The following is a 20,152-nucleotide window of genomic DNA, read 5'->3' as shown; positions in this document are numbered from 1 at the left end:
TATCAAGTCGGCTTCCCACATTGATCAGTTGAATACTAGTCCATTCCTTAATACATCTGCTCCTCAAAAATCACGTCAATAAGGTCTCTGTTCTGTCATTCTAGAGCTCCTTCTGTACTTTCGGCCCTGCAACATCAAGCCTGCAACCTTTTCGTTCATACTGTTCCTTCGGCCCTGCAACAGTAAGTCTGCAATCATCTCGTCCCTGTAATAGATCAAAATCTTTGTCTGTTTTACACGTGTGAGCTGGGATATTGCCTCCTATTTTGTTGTAGTTTTCCATTCATTTTGGGAACTTTGCACACCTTTTCTTCCATTTTCAACTTCAGGTTGAAACTTCCTTTTTCTGTGTTCATACTAGGTCGAATGCTAGGGTATATATAGCGGTTTGAATCTGCTTTTTGGGGCTGACATGAACATCTGTTTGAGGCCGACTTGAAGAATGTGGAAGCCGACTTGATGGACGAGTATAAGACACATTAAAAATAATTTTCTTTTCCTAAGGAGGGTTTAACACACTTTGACCTAGAAGCCTACAATGGAGGCTTGACCTAGAAGCATGAAACCCATGCTCATACAACAAATTTCTTTTATAATAATTTTTCTTTTTGTTGAAATATATATTACATCATGACTCAAATACAATTATGAAGACCGAGACTAGTTACATTCTTCATCATGGATGAGACAAATTGCCTAATTGGGAATGTCTATGGAGTGATTTCACACAAGAGGAGCTAAGGCTTTGTCTTGTGTAGGGTACCACCAATAACAATAGCCAAGGGGTGAAGGTTGAGAAAGATGAGGAGAATGTAGCTCTTGCGTCTTAAAGAGAAGGCAAAGAAAGGTCCCAATCACGGACAAGGCTCAAAGGGAGGTGAGAAGAAAAAGAAGTATTTTTCGAATATCAAATGCTTCAGGTGTGGTGAATTTGGTCACTATAGTATCCAATGTCCCAAGAAGAAAAAGGACATGAAGGGGGAGGAGTAAACCATGGCTTCGACAGAGATAGATGAGTTAAGCTCCAAATTGGAGGAGTTTACATTGATAGCAGCTATACCTCTACATGGAGGAGGAGCATAATGCTTCAGAGTTGTAGGATTAGGTAGGGTCCAAGGAGGACAACATCAGAAAGGTGTTTCCTCTTGGATCATTACCTTTGCTATGAGGGGCCCACAGTTTTCAGTAGCAGGAGGATTGGTACCTGTAGGCGTAGTTAGATCTTGAAGAATAGTGGAGAGACTAGTTGCAGTCAATCGCTATAGGGGCACAAAGATAGTTGGGCACAGACAGTTATTGAATAGATAGTGCAGATACTAGTTGCAGTCAGAGACTCAAGAGACAATTGCATAGCCAATACAAGGACACAGAGGATCCATAGATCAGTTCTCAATTGCAGTAGTTGTAGCAGCAACAACAACATGAGATCATATGCAATGTAGGCAGTGTTGGTAGTTGCGCTAGGAGGCACTGTGCAGTATCAGCAACAACGCAGATGTAAGGAAGTTTAGCTACAGGGTTAGCAGATGAATGAGAGCATGCACAGTGTTGATGGACAATGAGTGTTAGTTTTTGTAGCATTGGACAGGTGTTCTGGTCTCAACTCATTTCGAAGAGGCTAAAGAACACAAGATCTCCAAAACCCAGAAAAGGCTTCAGGAACAAAACACCTAGAGATAGCTTAATTAAGTTAATTGATCAATAATTAAAAAATGCATAAGTATAACTTACGAAAATTGATTAATTAACAACAATTAATTGAGAACGATCGAGAAAGCTCTAGAGACTCACAATGATCAAGTCTAAGATGATATTAACCATTGATAACAATTTAATCATGGTCGTTGGTGATCCAACGAGAGATTATAAGAGCAGATTGATGGGATAGAGATAGACACATGATCCGGATTTAAACAGGAATGTAACGAATTATAGAGATAACCATAAACATAGAGATGCAACATAAATAATACTTCATTTCATTAATGTAAAATATTGAAATATGCTTACAAACAGGAATGGAAATAAACTAGCTAGGGCAATGGTAGCTTATCTCTAAGAAGAGATGTGGAAGCTACATGCCTCTGAACTGCCTTACAATGAGGCTCAAGGGCCTTTTTATTGTTGAACAATAAGAGAAACCCCTAACCCGAAGAGATGTAACACCAAGAGTTTATGGGCCCCTTGGGGTGAGTTGGACAGCCAACTTCCCAGGGTCGCAACTTGGTCATATTATCTCCTTTTGACACACATAATAGCCTGCTGGAAAGATCTCCCCGAGGACTACGACGAAAAAGACAATTTTAGAGATAAAATTGCTGGCGGTAGATTTCCAAAAAAACGTCATTTAGGGCCTCAAAACGGATCCGGAAGTTTAGGACCCAAAAAATTGCTAAAAATAGTAAACTGTGCTACAATTAAGGAAACTGAAAAACTGAAAGAAGCAATGGTGGGGGTCCAAGTGGAATTGGCGGGTGGCCACCAATATCCACCTAGATCAACACACCTGAGATAGATACATCGAGCAAGAGGGAGAGCAAGTTACCTTGGTAAATCGAGCTATCCAATGCACTGATTTAGCAAGGAAGTGAGCTCGAGCCAGAGCAACAGTGATTGAGGGAGCAACAAAAGAGTTTTCCAATAGAGATTCCCAATAGCAAATCAGCAGTGCAGGGAGGCCAAAATATTCTACAAAGAAGTCGTCCAGGTGGTGCAAGTTAGCCAAATTAGCAGAGCGAGTAGCCAGGAAGAGGTTGGATCAGATGTCAAAGGTCGAAAAGTCATTTTGGAAGGCAGTTTGAATTGTTCTAGTAGCAGGAGAAGGCTAGACTGCCAGTTTTGGAGACTTTCCAAGAGGTCATACGAACTACGCAGGCTAGGATTGTGAGTAGCCAAGAGGCAGTGAAAGCAAGCCAGAGGGAGGCTTGGTAATTTTGCAGAAGGGAAAAATTTTCTCCAAATTATTTTGGCGATATTTTTGTTGGAGGATTGCCAGTAAGGCATCCAAATTATTGTACTTAGATTTTACTGCTACATAATAATTAAAATCAACCCTCATCTGCAACACCAATTTTCACTTTGAGGTTATATCGGGGACTATTATCCAAAAATATTTGTGTCATTTTCATTGTATGCGCATCTATTTTCTTAGTTCCAACATTTTATTTAGCTTTTGCAGAATTTATTTGTGAAGAATTGCAGTGTGATTTATTCGATATTAATCAAAAAATTAATAAACTGCTAACCAGTTAAAAGAGTAAATTCCAGTTACTGCATATCAAGGAAACTTCACAAGTAGCCTTCATCACGCCATTCCGTTTGATAGTTGGTATACCACGTGATTCCTCACAATTGAGGAGATATCCTCTTTCAAAGTTGGAGCCCCAAAGTTGTGGTCAATAAATCAAACAAAAAGTGTATTGGAGTTTGATGGAAATATATGGGTCATGGTTGTGCAAATCATTGACCCAGTCAGCTTCAAAAAGGGATGCTTAAGTCCACTTCATAACAAATTGAATTTATTCATTTAAAATTCGAATTTATGATCAAGTCAACCCCAGGTTTAATGGGCAGGTTGACTACCATCTAGCCCTCCTCATTCAGGTATAAAAAGGGCACTTGTTAGCCTTATCAATTTCCATTCCACACATTACCATTTGAACAATTATCTTTGAGATTGTCTGGCTGGGCTTCAGCTGAGAGAGTCCAGATTCTTCTTCTCCACCGCTTCATTAGGTGCAAACTGATAGTGTCGTAGCACATCATCCTGGCAGAGTTTGGAGCTCAGCCCTTTCGGCTTGAGACAGTCTTCAAATTGGTTTCATTCTTACATCGTGTCCAAGGCTTGGCAAACTCGATAAATAGTAGGGACTGTTACCCTTACTTGGCATATTGCTCTTCTGAGACTATTGCCCATTCTACCCCCTCAAGCCAAGCCAGATGTTGGTTTATAGGAGTTTCAAACCTCTTAGAGGCAGTGGGAATTCAATTGGATCGTCTCCCTCCTTTCCGATATTCCTTAGATGCTCTCGGTCACCTTTTACCTACTAAACAGGAGCTAAACAAGATCATCAGGGAGGACATCTACAGGCAGTTCGTCCAGGTCACCTAGGTCAATCCTCCAGGAGGGTTGCGCCCAAAGATGGCCTTCTATGCTGAGCACTTCTTGGAGTTGAGAGATGAGCTCATTGTTTGACCCCAGTATACATTTCACCACTGGATGCATGCTCTTCGCATTCCTCTAGGCCAATTCAAAGTAGGTTCTCATAGACTTCGAGTAGAGACAGACCACCAGGTGGATAGATTAGACAGACTCTGCCAGGTATGTCATTTACAGGAAGTGGAGACCAAGGTGCACTTCATCCTTGGATGCCCTGTCTACTACGAGATCAGAGGAAGGTTTCATTGCTTGTTCAGAGATTCTCGGACCCTCGCCAACTTTTTCAGGTACCCCGATCAGAGATGTTTGGCCCTATATATGCAGGATGCTCTTAGGTTCTAAGCACATATTCTTCAGCCTCCCATCAGACCAGACCCCACACAAGGATCACGACACTTTTCAGGGTACTACCTTCAGACAAGGGCACCAAGAGATCGATTGATACCAGTATGTATCCAGACTCCAAATTAGTGAGGATCTGTGGGACCTCACCTTGCTACACGAGATCTCATCAGCAGTTTTGTCTCAGATCCGTTCCTGGGAGACAAACTAGGTCCTCTAGCCTTCAGCAGCGTGTGAACCTCCCCAAGACACGATTTAGTGGACAATCTACACTTGCCATCGGATCTTCATCGGGCCAACAGACATTATTGAGTTTCTTCAGCATTATTCATTCAACCTCAGATGTTAGGAGAGATGGGTCTGATCCTCAGACCTATTAGGTCCTGGATCTTCTCCGCTAGAGCCAAATGTTGATTTACTTCATGCATTGTATCTTTTATAGGAGACCATTTGGTTCTCCCGCTTTGTATATACATCAGTGTACTCAACAGCCCCTTTGACCTACTTTATGGTCATTAGTTGGACATAAATATAATTATCTTATCTTATCTGAGGCCATGGGCAACATAGATTAATTGAAGTGTTAATTTTTAGGGCTAGATTGTTTTTTTTTTTTTTTGCTTGTTAAGACTAACCTGATTTGAACCAGTGACCTATCGCAAAGTGCCTTAACAGCGATTTCAATCCAAAGCCCCGTGGGCTATTTTTAGGGCTAGATTGTTCTTTGATATAGATAATTGGATTTTCAAACTTTTTCATCATTTACATATTACATTCATCCCATAACTTCATATCATCATTGGAAATTATGTAGAGAGAACAATAAACATCAACAATGCAGCGGACCAGTAAAGAATAGTAGAAGAAAAGCATGCACAACAGAGACACCATGATTTAGATCAGAGACCAGGGAAAAATCCCAGAAGGGGGAAAACCCAACCAAAGTCTTCTTCTATTAGATACTCATCAATTGTGCAGCTGAGATACAAAGTACAATGAGAATGAGATACAACAATCACAGTAGACCTCATCACAACTTCGTTTGTGAACTAAACGAAACAAGTTCAAGAGAGCTACTATCATATCACTGTCTCAGGTAGCATCATCCATGTCACAACAATAAGTGTCATCAATTTCAGGAGTCTTCACTATCAAAGTTGTGATATAGTCAAGCCACATAACAATGTGATCCATCACAGAGTGAAGTGAATCCATTATAGTGAAATCCATCGCAAAGAATATGTGAAACTGCCACAGATGTGAGTCTTATGAGAAACCGAGCCACAAAAAGATACATTGCATGTGATCAGGTGCTCATGTCCTAAGTGTCGTAAAATGCTCAAAATTTAAAGTGCTCAGAACTGGTTCAAAGTTGAACGACTGGAAAGTGCTCGTCTTCCCGATTTCGGCGCCGCAAACGGTTCGAAAAACGGTCGCCGTATGAGGAAGTTATGGCAAAAAGAAGAATTTGCCCATAACATTAGAAATTTTAATTTTTCAAAAAAAAATTAAAAAAGGAATATTCCGCAGAATATTCCTTGGAATATTCTAGGGAATATTCCCTTTACACAGCCAATCAGAAGCTGCCACGTGGCAGGCTCGGAGGCCGCCACGTGGCCCCCAGATGACGTCAGCAAGATGGTTGGGCGGATGTATTAAAATTTTTGGTCGAATGGGGGATTGAACCCCCGACCTATGGTCTATGAGCCAAGCGCTTTACCGCTGGACCACGTGGTCACATGTTGACTAAAGTGCAGAATAAACAGAATTTGAATGTTACAGTTGCATGGGGCGGAAACCAAAGGGGGCCAGCCCCCCTCTCATATGACCATGACCAAGAACCGTGGGCCCAACCCAACCACCAGCGAATTTGGCGGAAATTTTGGCGGGCATGGCGAATTTGGCGGACCCGCCATAATTGGCAGAGTTATCTGGAGTTAACTAAAGTTAGCTGGAGTTTTTGTAGGGGCAGCTGGCAGTTGGGAGTAAATGGCCATAACTTTGGCTAGGAAAGTCCGTTTTGGACGAATTTTTTTTGATTTTGGGTATTTTCGACCTTCTGAAGCCATTGGTGCAGGTCTTACAGCCATCTGAGGTCATTTGCAGAGGTTTTGGAGCCGTGAAAGTTCTAAGAGCCACCAGGGCCCAGTTTTGTGAAGACTGTATAGGGTTGCAGGTATCCATTGGAGGTGATCCAATAGTCAATCCTGAAGGATTCAAGTGTTCTGAATCCATTTTTATCATCTATTTCTCCTGTAGATGCTTCTATTCAGCTGTATTTTTAATTTGAGCATTTAATAAAAACAAGGACAAGCCCGGTTGGGAGCTTTGGACCCAGCAGACGTAGCCCTGGAGGGGGTGAACTGCTTTATCAACTTCTTTTGCATTTGTGGTTGATTTATTTTGCAGAACAAATTCGTTTTAATGTGTTAAACAGTAAAAGGAAATAACTCTGCTATGCTTAAATGGGTCATGAACAGCTGAAAATTTCATGTGTTTTCCTTCTGCAAGACATGGGAATCTTTTAAACATGTTTAATTCTGAATTGAATACCTTGCAAACAAATTTCAAGTAGTTTCAAATTCAGATCAAGTTGGTATCAGAGCTCAGGGTTTTTGTGCAAAGATCTTCTAACTGTCTTGCAAAGTATTGATGCTTACCAGGTTGAAACTTAAAAGAGGGGAAGGACAGTTGACTAGAGAACGAGAGAATCCTCAGTTAAGGAAGGCCAGAGAGCCATCACCTCCACCTTCAATTTCACCCTCAAGAGTCTCAGCAGAAGCTTCAAGGATGTCTGAACATGAAGGAGAAATTCCTATAGAGACAGATCCAAGAGAAGAAGAAAGAGTCTTCAGAAAGGCTTTCTTGGACCTCACTGAAATGGTGAGGATATTGTACCAAGAAAGAAATGAGAAATTGGCTGGAGAAGGGTCCAAACATCCACATGAAGGAGAGGGCTCTTCAGGAGGTAAGAAGGATGATGATCATTCCAAGAAAGGACATGGAGGAAATGGTGATCCACCACCCCCATCTTCACCTTCTTCCTCTTCATCCTCGTCTTCTTCTGTTCATAAGCATAGATCATCTGGAAAAAGTCCTTTTTTGAAGCTTGATGTAAAATTCGAATTACCTATGTTTAATGGTGAAGTGAATGCAGAAAAGCTTGACAACTGGATTAGGCAGTTGGAAGTTTACTTGAGGATCCAAAATATGCATGATGATGCCACAAAGATTCAGTTGGCTTCTTTGAGAATGGATGGAGCAGCATTGGTCTGGTGGGAGGCCAAGACTAAAGAGGAGATCAAGAAATTTGGTAAGGTTACCTTAACATGGCCTGAATTTCTGTTAGCCATTAAAAAACAGTTTTATCCTCTTGCTCACATGCAGAAGGCCATTATGAATTGGCAAAATTTCCGACAACTTAAGGGTCAGTGTCCAAGACTACACCCAAGAATTCAGGAGAAGAGCTCTCTTGTTAGGGGTAGATTTACAGACCCAAGAAACCTTGCTGAAATACATCGGTGGCTTGCATAGCTACCTCAGACACACCATCTTGATGTTTAACCCTACTAGCCTGGACGAGGTTTGTGTCCAAGCTACCCATTTAGAGGCAAGGGGAAAAAACACATTTGAAGAGGGTAGAAACAAGCCCCCCAAGGGGAAAAACAAAGAGAAAACCTCCAAGGGAAAGAGCAAAAAGAATGCATCTGTCAAACAGGAGAGTGAGAAAGTGTTCTGTAAACACTGTTCTAAACCAGGCCATGAGGAGAAAAACTGTTGGAAATTATATCCTGAAAAAAGACCTCAATTTAACAAATCCAAAGGGAAACAGAAAATTGCTGCTACTACATCTACACCACAAGATTTAGGGGAAGATTCAGGTGATGAAACCAAAATTACAGCCATGGGTTTGAAAAACTTGAAGGGAAAAGAATTTGAAACTCAAGCCAGCACTAGTACCTCAAACTGCCATGTACAAGCTCCTAATGAGGAAGAAAGAATTGAACTGTTTCATGTGAGGGTGATTTCAAAACATACTAAAATTGACACACTTTTTGATAGTGGGTCACAAGCAAACCTGATATCAGAGGACTTGGTCAAGCAGCTTAAACTTGAGACCGTTCCACATCCGAAGCCATATCCACTTGGATGGATTTGCAAGGATGCAAATTTACAAGTTTCAAGAAAGTGCACATTGCGCTTTGCAATTACTGCACATTTTATAGACACAGTTGAACTTGATGTGGTACCTTTTGATATAGCAGGAATTGTTTTGGGAAGTCCTTACTTGTTTGACAGGAAAGCTATCTTTCATCGCCATGAAAACAAATATCATATGTTCAAAGATGGCAAGGAGTTCATTGGTAGAGCTCATCGCAAGAAGACAAATATAGCGATGGTGAATGCAGGACAGGTAAAAAGGCTGGTCAATTCAAGTAAGAATTTTGTTCTTCTTATGATTAAGCCCAAGGTTGATGTGAATCATGAGTCATTTGACAATTGTGATCCAAAACTTAAATCAGATCTGTATGATGTAGTTGATGCATATCATGAGATGTTTCAGGAGCCAACAGGTTTGCCTCCTAAGAGGGAGATTCAACATGAAATCCATTTGCATCCAGATTGTCCTCTTCCAAACATAGGCATGTACCGCATGTATATTATGGAGAATGCTGAAATAAAGAAGCAAATCAAGGACTTGTTGGACAAGGGTTTCATAAGGCCAAGTACTTCGCCATGTGGGTCACCGATTGTATTGATTCCAAAGAAAGATGGCACTTGGCGTATGTGTGTTGATTTCAGGGCCTTGAACAAGATAACGGTAAAGAATCGTTACCCACTCCCAAGGATAGATGATTTGCTAGACCAGCTGAAAGATGCTCGATATTTCACTAAGCTAGACTTGCGCAGTGGATATCATCAAGTAAGAATTGAAGAAAGTGACATTTGGAAGACAGCCTTTAAAACCAAACAAGGACTCTTTGAGTGGCTTGTGATGCCGTTTGGTTTGTGCAATGCACCTGCAACTTTCATGCGGGTAATGGATGATGTCTTGCGTCCTTTTCTTGATGATTTCGTTATTGTCTACTTAGATGACATCTTAATTTTCAGCAAGTCTAGAGAAGATCATGTCATGCATGTTAGAAAAGTACTTGATGTTTTGAAGAAGAATCAGTTATTTCTTAAAATGTCAAAGTGTGAATTTGGAAAGACTTCTTTGGTTTATTTGGGACACATAGTAGGAGGAGGTGCTTTGAGAATTGATCCTGCTAAGATTGAGGCTATTGTGAAGTGGCCTACTCCCAAATCCATAACAGAGGTAAGAAGTTTTTTGGGTGCAGCTCAATATTGGAGGAAGTTTATCTCTAACTTCTCTTCTATAGCAGCTCCTATGCATGCAGTGACAAGTGTGAAGCATGCTTTCCAATGGGAAGGCAAGCAGCAAAAAGCTTTCGAATCTTTGAAAGAGAAGATTAGTTCAGCTCCAGTCCTTGCATTACCGGATTTGAGACAGCCATTTGAGATACAAACTGATGCTAGTGATTATGCTATGGGTGCAGTTCTTCTACAGCATGGTAAGCCTATTGCTTTTCATTCTGAAACTTTTAATGGTGCTGTTGTAAATTATCCTACATATGATAAGGAGTTGTATGCGTTGGTACAAAGCGTCAAAAAGTGGAAACACTACTTGATGGGCAAAGAAACTGTTATACATACCGACCATCAGCCCTTACAGTACTTGCAATCACAAAGCAAGTTACAACAGTCACGACACTTCAGATGGATGGGCTTCTTGCAACAGTTCCATTTGGTAATAAGGTATAAGAAAGGTACTTTGAATAAGGTTGTTGATATGCTTTCAAGGCCTATTATTGGTGTTGTTACTTTACTTAAGAATGCTTCCATTGTACATGATAGTTACATAGAACAATATGCATCTGATGATGACTTTAAAGATGTGTATGCTAACTTGAGTAAAGGGAATCATGTAGAGGAAAATGACTATCACATGCATAACAATTTGTTGTTTCATTTGGGCAAGTTGTGTATACCACAGGGGGAGAGGATAAATGTCATAAGAGAAGCTCATTCTTCTCTTATTGCTGGCCATTTTGGTGTGAGCAAAACAGTTGCACATCTACAGAGGTATTGCTATTGGCCTCGCATGGTAGATTTTGTTTCAAGGTTCATAAGAGGTTGTTCATTATGTGCTACAAGCAAGCCTAGCAATAGGAAGCTTGGTTTGTATACTCCTTTGCCGGTACCTTCTAGACCATGGGAGAGCATCTCTATGGATTTTGTAGGAGGTTTGCCAAAATCTCGAAAGCAGCAGGATTATTTATATGTAGTAGTTGATCGTTTCAGCAAAATGTGTATACTTATGCCTTGTAAGAAAACTATAACTGCTGAACAAACTGCTGAAGTATTTTTTCATCATGTATGGATTCACTTTGGTTTGCCTACTTCCATTATTAGTGACAGGGATTCCAGATTTGTGGGGAATTTTTGGTCCAACCTATGGGAGATGATGGACACAAAGTTGAAGAAAAGTACTACTTTCCATCCACAAACAGATGGACAAACCGAAGTTGTGAACAGAACCATTGTGCACCTCTTGAGAGGTTATTGCAGCAAGCATCCCAAGCTTTGGGATGAACATTTGCACTACATACAGCATGCTTACAATCGTGCCAAGCACTCTTCCACAAACACCTCACCGTTTGAAGCTTGTTTTGGTTACTTGCCAAAATCACCTCTTGATTTCATTCTTGAGAAAGATGCTGCCATTGAGGGACATAGTGACATTGACAAAGCTCGTTCATTCATTGAAAGAATTCAGCAAATACATCAGCAAATTCAAGAACAGCTTGAGAAGAGTCAAGGCAAGTACAAGGAAAGACACGACAAGCATAGGGTCGATCACAAGTTTCAAGAAGGGGATGAGGTATGGCTGTACATTAGTAAGGAAAGGATGCAAGGAGAAGGTAAAAAGCTGAAGCCTATTCGTTATGGTCCATTCAAAATCCTCAAGAAGGTTGGAAATAATGCTTTTCAATTAGATTTGCCTTCCTACATGCAAATGTATTCTGTTGTCAATGTGGAGAACTTACGTTTGTATGAACGTCCTTTGATTGTTGATCATGAAAATGCTGTTCAGCTGCCATCTATAGAAGATTTCTCGCCAGAATTCTTAGATGAGCTGAAAGAAGATACAATCCTTGACAGAAGGACACGCACTTCAAGAAGGGGCAGTGTAGATTATGTTCGGGTTGGTTTCAAAGGCAGCAAACCGAACAAGGCAAAGTGGATGGAGGTGGACAGAGTGAGGGAGCTGTACCCTCACCTCTTTAACAGGTAGTCGAAGGCTTTTGGGGTCCAAAAGCTTCCCAATGGGGAGGCGTGATCAGGTGCTCATGTCCTAAGTGTCGTAAAATGCTCAAAATTTAAAGTGCTCAGAACTGGTTCAAAGTTGAACGACTGGAAAGTGCTTGTCTTCCCGATTCCGGCGCCACAAACGGTTTGAAAAACGGTCGCCGTATGAGGAAGTTATGGCAAAAAGAAGAATTTGCCCATAACATTAGAAATTTTAATTTTTCAAAAAAAAATTAAAAAAGGAATATTCCGCAGAATATTCCTTGGAATATTCCCTTTACACAACCAATCAGAAGCCGCCACGTGGCAGGCTCGGAGGCTGCCACGTGGCAGGCTCGGAGGCCACCACGTGGCCCCCAAATGACGTCAGCAAGATGGTTGGGCGGATGTATTAAAATTTTTGGTCGGATGGGGGATTGAACCCCCGACCTATGGTCTATGAGCCAAGCGCTTTACCGCTGGACCACATGGTCACATGTTGACTAAAGTGCGGAATAAATAGAATTTTAATGTTACAGTTGCATGGGGCGGAAACCAAAGCGGGCCAGCCCCCCTCTCATATGACCGTGACCAAGAACCGTGGGCCCAACCCAACCACCAGCGAATTTGGCAGAAATTTTGGCGGGCATGGCGAATTTGGCGGACCCGCCATAATTGGCGGAGCTATCTGGAGTTAACTAAAGTTAGCTGGAGTTTTTGTAGGGGCAACTGGCAGTTGGGAGTAAATGGCCATAACTTTGGCTAGGAAAGTCTGTTTTGGACGAATTTTTTTTTTGATGTTGGGTATTTTCGACCTTCTGAAGCCATTGGTGCAGGTCTTACAGCCATCTGAGGTCATTTGCAGAGGTTTTGGAGCCGTGAAAGTTCTAGGAGCCACCAGGGCCCAGTTTTGTGAAGACTGTATAGGGTTGCAAGTATCCATTGGAGGTGATCCAATAGTCAATCCTGAAGGATTCAAGTGTTTTGAATCCATTTTTACCATCTATTTCTCTTGTAGATGCTTCTATTCAGCTGTATTTTTAATTTGAGCATTTAATAAAAACAAGGACAAGCCCGGTTGGGAGCTTTGGACCCAGCAGACGTAGCCCTGGAGGGGGTGAACTGCTTTATCAACTTCTTTTGCATTTGTGGTTGATTTATTTTGCAGAACGAATTCGTTTTAATGTGTTAAACAGTAAAAGGAAAGAACTCTGCTATGCTTAAATGGGTCATGAACAGCTGAAAATTTCATGTGTTTTCCTTCTGCAAGACATGGGAATCTTTTAAACATGTTTAATTCTGAATTGAATACCTTGCAAACAAATTTCAAGTAGTTTCAAATTCAGATCAGCATGTGAGCCTCAGAAATTGAGTGCGAGCCATAGAGCGTAGCGAGTTACTTGCTATACAAAATGAGCCACAACACAATGAGTATTTATAGTTGATTTGGGATGTGGCCTTTCATATGGGAGCCGACATGCAATATGAGGCCGACCTTGAAATCTTGGAGGGAAACACTTAAATTTAAATTTTTCCATGTGCTTTAATGAAAGCTTACCTAAATTGATTTGTCACATTAATTTAATAATAAGCCCAATTTCGAATTTTCTCTTTCTTACAGTTAAATTCTCTTTGGGTCAGTTGGGCTTCGATTGGGGCAGTAGGGTTTCTCATGGGAAATTCATCCCATAGTTGCCCAAATTTCAACATGAAGAAGAGGCCAAGTCTGATCAAGGGTTTTGGTATTATTGTTGTCCATGTTTTGTGGTTATTCATGGGAAAATTTAGTCTTTTCTGTGGCACAATATTGGCCTAGTTTGAGGCCTATCTAAAGGATGAATTTGAATCTCTGTTAGGGCCGCAGCAGCCCTGTGGAGGCCACACCACTGAGGCAACGAGTTCGATCTGCTTGAGACAAATACTCGGTGAGATTTGAGGCAAGAGTTAGGCCTGTTCTGTGGCCTTTCCTAAGCAATATTCGGTTGAATCTGGGGCATGTATTCTCTGGTTTAAAAGGCTGATCTGTGGTCAAACTAACAGCAGGTCCAAAGCCACCTTCTGAGGCTCTCCTAAGGCAGACCTGAACCTGAGGCAATCCAAACTTGAGGTAGTCTAAGACAGATCCGAAACAGAGGTATATCTGAGGCACACATTCGTTGGACAGGCCGAGTCTTAAGGCAGAATCTAGAGGCAAACTTTGACCCCCCTTCTGAGGCACATTGTGGGCAACTTGTTCAGTTTAGTTGAGGAGCTGTGTTGAGGTATCTTTGAGGCCCAAGTTAGAGCTTTCCTAATTGGAATGAGTTAAAACCCCTTTTGTTGTTAGATTGTATATTTTTAAGAATCATTTCATATTACAAGATAGTTTCAGTGGCATACTTATTGGGCATATCAAAATTCAAGGAGCAGACCTGGAGTTGAATGTGATTAGACAGAGATAACAGTGATTGTATATGTTGTAATTGGGTCAATATCCTTGGTATGGGAGCCCAAATTTCTTGTTCTATCTTTTATTGTGAAGGGTGGTAGGGTGGTGCTAGGCAAGGAAGTTGTAGCTTCTTTCAAGAGGTTGTCACCTCCTTCCAGTGGGAGCTAGTAAACCTAGGGTTGTAGCCCTTCCAATTGTAGCTGCTAAAACCAGAAGTTGTAGCTTCCATCATGATATAATTAAATATATATATATATATATATATATATATATATAGATATAGATATAGATATATATATCAGTGAAACACGACCCTTTTGAAACCCACAGGTAAGAATGGGTCACATGCCAGGACGGGTCAACCGCATAGAACCTGTGGTCTAGACCCTTACCCTATGGGTTTTGTACAAGACCCGGCTACCTGCATCAAACCTGCAGGTAGCCCATTAAACTCTCATCGGACCCCTATAAGACCCTCCGAGCATCAAAACCCACAATCTGTCCAAAAATTCAAATTTTTTTTTATTTTTTTGATTTTTGGAAATGAGGTGGAGGAAGAGGGAAATTGGAGGGAAAAAAAAAACTTTATAAGCACCTCTCTCCCCTCCACTTCTCATTCACTTGTCATTTAAGTGTTTGGCTAATTTGTGTGAGTGTTGAAACTTGAGAGTGAAGCTAAAGGAGCATGAAGGAGTTGTTGGAGGAGGCTTAAGGAGGCTTCATCGGATCAGACTAAGCTTCAGATAGGATTCATGAACCTAGTTAGAATGTTTTCCATGTATTTATTTTTGTTTTTTTTGTTTGCATTTTTTTTTTATGTTTGCAATTTTTTTTTGTTTGGGAATGCATGTCACTGAGTTTCTCAGCCACACAGCAGCCACACACAACCAAAAAAAATTGCAAATTATAAAAAAAATTCAAAACCAAAAAAAAATTTAAATTTAATTTTTTTCTTCTAGATTTTGTCACCATGCCACCAAAGGGTTTCATGATCCGGCATGGGCACATGGTCAACGAATCATTCCCGGTAATGAGCACAATATCAAGTGCAATTATTGCAATGCCACAATGAATGCAGGCATAAACAGGCTGAAACACCACCTAGCCAAAATTCCTAGGCATAGTGTGGGATGTTGTCAAAGTTGCCCTGATGAAGTCACTACTGAAATGGTAGCTACTTTGGAATCCATTAAAGAAGCAAGTTCTAAGAGGGCAATAAGGAAGGATGGGATTGTTGGGATAGGTAGATCTTCATCTCAAAGTGAAACACAGTTTCAAAGTCCAGGTATTGGTAACTCCTCTTCAACTGCTATGGCAAACAGGAGTATAACCTCTTCTTTCTTCAGTCCTCGTACAACTCGAGGATCTCAACCAACCTTGGACAGTTTCAATGATAAGAAGAGGAAGGAGGAAAATATGGCAGTGAGGAGGTTTTGGTACCATAACAGTCTTTCATTCAACTATGCAAAGTCTTCTTTTTATCAGTCCATGGTGGATGCCATTGGATGTGCTAGCCCTGGATACAAAGCCCCATCTTATAATGCACTTAGGGGGAAAGAGCTAGATGAGGAGCTTGAGTGTCTCAAGGAACAATTGGAGAGCATTAAAAGCTCATGGAAATTTACAAGTTGTACACTTATGTCTGATGGGTGGACAGATCAGAGGGGTAGAACAATAATAAATTTTGTTGTAGCTTGCCCTAAAGGAACCATGTTCCTAAAATCCATTGATGCATCTGCAAATGTAAAAGATGCACCTTTGATTTTTTCATTTTTGGCTGATGTGGTGGAGGAAGTTGGGGTTGCAAATGTTGTCCATGTAATCACGGACAATGCAACAAATTATGTGGCAGCTGGAAGGTTGCTTTGTGCCAAATATCCCACCATTTTTTGGACTCCATGCGCTGCGCATTGCGTAGACTTGATGCTATAGGACATTGGGAAGTTGGAGTGGGTGCAAGACGTTGTGCAAGAATGCAAGCATATTACCAAGTATATTTATAATCATGCTTGGGTGTTGAACCTTATGAGGGAATTCACACAGGGTGAGCTTAGTCACCCAACTGTCACATGGTTTGCTACAAACTTTCTTTCCCTCCAAAGCCTTTTGTATGAGTACCAAGCCTTGAGAAGAATATTTTGTAGCCAGCAATGGGTATTCTAGAAAGACAACACAAAACCGAAAGCAATGTCTGTGAAAACATCTGTCATGTTGATAGTTTGCGGGACAAAGTGAATGAGATTGTTAGCTTCACTAAGCCCCTCGTGAAAGTCTTGAGATTGATGGATGGAGAGAAACCTGCAATGGGATATATTTATGAGGGCATGGATAGGGCCAAAGAGGCCATCAAGACTTTCTATAACGGAAATGAATCTAAATATCTCCCTATATGGTAAATTATTGATTCCAGGTGGGATAGGAAACTACATTCACCATTGCATGCAACAGGAGCATATCTCAATCCGAGCTTATTTATAATGAGGGATCTAGCATTCAAAGAGATCCCGAGGCGATGAAAGGTGTCATGATATGCATTGAGAAGATGTTCCTGGATCTAGATATTTAGGACAAAATCAAATTACAACAAGATATGTACAAGGAAGCATCTGGCATGTTTGGATTCAACTCAAGCCAACATCTCAAGGAAAATAAAATGCCTTGTAAGTGCAAATTGTTAGAACTTAGCTTGTAATTTTGCTAGTTCTCTTTTGTATGTTTGGCATTGCAAACTAATAATCTTTGTTGTTATTTGTTTACAGCTCATTGGTGGATAGATTGTGGCACTAAGGCACCACTATTACAAGAATTCGCCATCAGAGTTCTGAGTCAACCCTACAGTGCTTCTTCTTGTGAGCGTAATGGGTCATTGTTTGAGCACATCCACAACGAAAGGAGAAACAGGTTGAAGCATGAGAGGTTGGAGAAGTTAGTTTTCATCTACTACAACCTTCGAATACTCACAAAACAAGTGCAACCAAAGGATACAAATCCAATTTTATTGGATACTATTGATTTAGAGTCTAATTGGGTTGTGGAGGAGGAGGCCCCTAATTTGAGTTGGCTTGATGAAGAGGCTGAGGATCTCTTTAGTTTGCCATCTCAAATGGAGATTCCAAATACACCTTCCTCACAGTTGCTTCAATCTTCCGATGTTACCACTAGCTCCACAAGGGCTTATTTTAGGCGTGGCCGTCCATGAGTGATGAGACTCAAGATTGTTATGAGACAATCATTTATCATTTATGACATATGTATTTGAATTTTGAACTTGCTGACATTTTTTATTTTAATTATAGAATCATGAGTCCTTTTCTTATTTAGTATCTAAATGTTTTGCTTACAAAAATTGAATATGTTATGTTGCACTTTTATAGATATGAGATGATGTTATGAATTATTGCATATATTGTGGTTTTTATAACTTATAATGATTGGAATTGTCATTAATTTCTTTTTTGTGCTTAAAATTTACTACATTTTAAGTTTTTTTTTGTATTTTGACGAGTCTTATACGGGTCTTATAAGAGTCGTTCCCAAGTCTTATATGAATCGACAAGTCAATGCCGTGACGAGTCTTATATGAGTACGAGTCGTGTAACATTGATATATATATATATATATATATAGTGCTCCTTTGATGTGATTGGTTAAGGCTTTATGGTACTAAATTGTAAGAAAATGTGAAATACTAATTCACCCTCCCTCTCAGTATTTCCAACAGATGAGATTTATATGTACAGTTAAATATGCCAAATAAAAATATGACATGACTGCCTAAATACAACCCAATAATTATCACTGATCCAATTTCTTGAAACTCTATTATTTTTTGAATTCCAAATCATTAACATGGCTTTGACCTAATTTCTTGAAACTATTTTTTTTGAATTCCAACTCATTAACACAGATATTTCTTATGAGCCCATTTTAGAGCCCAAATTGATTTTAATGCTTCCCCAAAACTTAGAAAACATAGGATATTTAAAACTCCGCACTGGACATATGAATGTTTGTAAAAAAAAAAAAAGAATTATGGGGCCAGTAGTGGGCAAAGCTTCATTTGGTCCCTATTATGCTAAAGCCTAATGCCTGGATTTCTTTCAACTTCAACATAATCAGCAAAACATCTTGAAAAACTGAGGACATCTAGTTACAAAGTGAATCGACAATATGACAAGTTATCTTATCTGTTGAGAGTATCTTCAGGTAATGTCACAGGCAATAATCTGAAAAGGAAGATCTGCCATTTTACTCATTAAACTTTGAAACCATACAGTAGGCATAATCAAAAGAAAGACAAAACTATTATGATAATATTTGTATGGTGAAGTATATAAATTATAGAGAAGTTGATAACTACCTTAAGAGGATTCCAAACAGGATTAAGCGTTTGGTACTTTACTTTAGAATGAAAACGTTGAACTAAGTTTGGTCCAATGAAGGATAAATACCTGCATAAAACAACAGAGAATGATAAGTGTTGCTAGGTGTCCAACTAATATATTCCAGTAATATCAAAATAAAGTAGAGAAATAAGCCAACGTAATGGCCAATCCCATATCCTCGACAGTTCACAATACATATTTCACAGGATGACTGTATAAAACAGGCAACTGAATCTTACGGATCAGAAAATCCATTGATGTCAGATGCGCGTAAATTCTTTGCTCTCAATGATGTGAACTGCAAAAGGACATGGATATTAGGTGCAGAACTAGACACGTCTAGACTCCAGAGTCCATACCATACAGTTATATACATTTATTCAACCACCGTAATTCTTCACAACATGATTTTAGCAGTTTCCTATGGCTTGGCCTCTGTATCATATGTCTAAAGTCCATATCACATAGTTATGTACATTTATTCAACTACCTTTATTCTTTACACATGATTTTAACAGTTTCCTCTTTGCCTAGCCTTTGTAATATTGTCACCTTTTTGCATAAAATGGTACTTCTGGTCAGGCATAATGAATATTTTTTACTGGGAAACTCAGCAATAGCCTTATGTCTCTTCCACGTCCTTACAGGAAGAACATTATAATTGACTTTTCATAAAACACAAGCTCTATAATATTTTCTCGAAGTGGAAGAAAACTGGAGAATGCAATGTAAATGCTAATGTTTATTCAATCAAAAATATATTACACTAGTGTTACAATCAAATTTGACAATTTGATGGCCATCTTGATTCTTGGGGTTATTTTAACCTTTGCTTTTTAAATAAAATTTATACCTATGTTTCTAATTTTCTTCAAATAGATCAATTTTGCACTTGACATTTTGCAGAAAGTATATATCTATAAACACATATGAATACTCGCAGTCATTGATTAAATGAGAAACATATTGGTCAAATCTAGATCATGAGATTTGGCTGCCCAGAATAGAGCACAATTGTAATCCTGATTCTTGTTCACAGGTGTGTATATATATATATATATATATATATATATTGAAGTAGTTTCAAATCAGACCAGTAATCTTGCATTTTATTTCATCACAAGATCCATAGCTAAGGTCATCGTTGTTTTACAATGGTAATTAGACTAAGACTAAGAACTTTAATTTACAGAATCATTATAACCTAACATTTGTATTGACAATCATCTGTGAAATTTACAAGAGGTACCAGAAGCTATGGTAAATTCTACAGCCACAACCTTGAACCATCACTGCATCTTTAATCACAGTGATTTCAACAGCCTTGGCTGCAGACCTTGCAGATCTTGTTAGTAAACAAAATACAATGATGGTCAACCTTGGTGTTTACAGAAAAAATCATGGTTGCTACTTTCAATGATGATGGTGGATGGTGTAATTCTCCACTGCCCATGTGACCCGAATATTGTTTGTAGCAGGCCCAAG

At 39.8% G+C, this 20,152-nt stretch overlaps 1 protein-coding gene across 7 annotated transcripts in view; it reads right to left on the bottom strand.

The window, feature by feature from the left end:
• The window catches only part of LOC149237824 (uncharacterized), a 479,771-nt gene that overhangs the window by 59,921 nt on the left and 399,698 nt on the right, over positions 1–20,152 (bottom strand). For all 7 annotated transcript variants that reach the window (XM_089372813.1, XM_089372812.1, XM_089372815.1 and 4 more), the window contains 2 exons: positions 18,907–18,965; positions 18,643–18,733 (listed from right to left, as the gene is read on the bottom strand). In XM_089372813.1, coding sequence (XP_089228939.1) covers positions 18,643–18,733; positions 18,907–18,965 — 150 coding nt within the window. The remainder of the gene's footprint in view (positions 1–18,642; positions 18,734–18,906; positions 18,966–20,152) is intronic.

The sequence above is a fragment of the Pinus tabuliformis genome, chromosome 8 (genome assembly GCF_031772625.1).
Source record: "Pinus tabuliformis cultivar Carrire ecotype Pingquan chromosome 8, CPIR1, whole genome shotgun sequence".
In the NCBI taxonomy this organism is placed as follows: Eukaryota; Viridiplantae; Streptophyta; class Pinopsida; order Pinales; family Pinaceae; genus Pinus; species Pinus tabuliformis.
The sequence above is the reverse complement of the archived record's forward strand: the minus strand, read 5'-3'. Positions and strand labels throughout refer to the sequence as shown.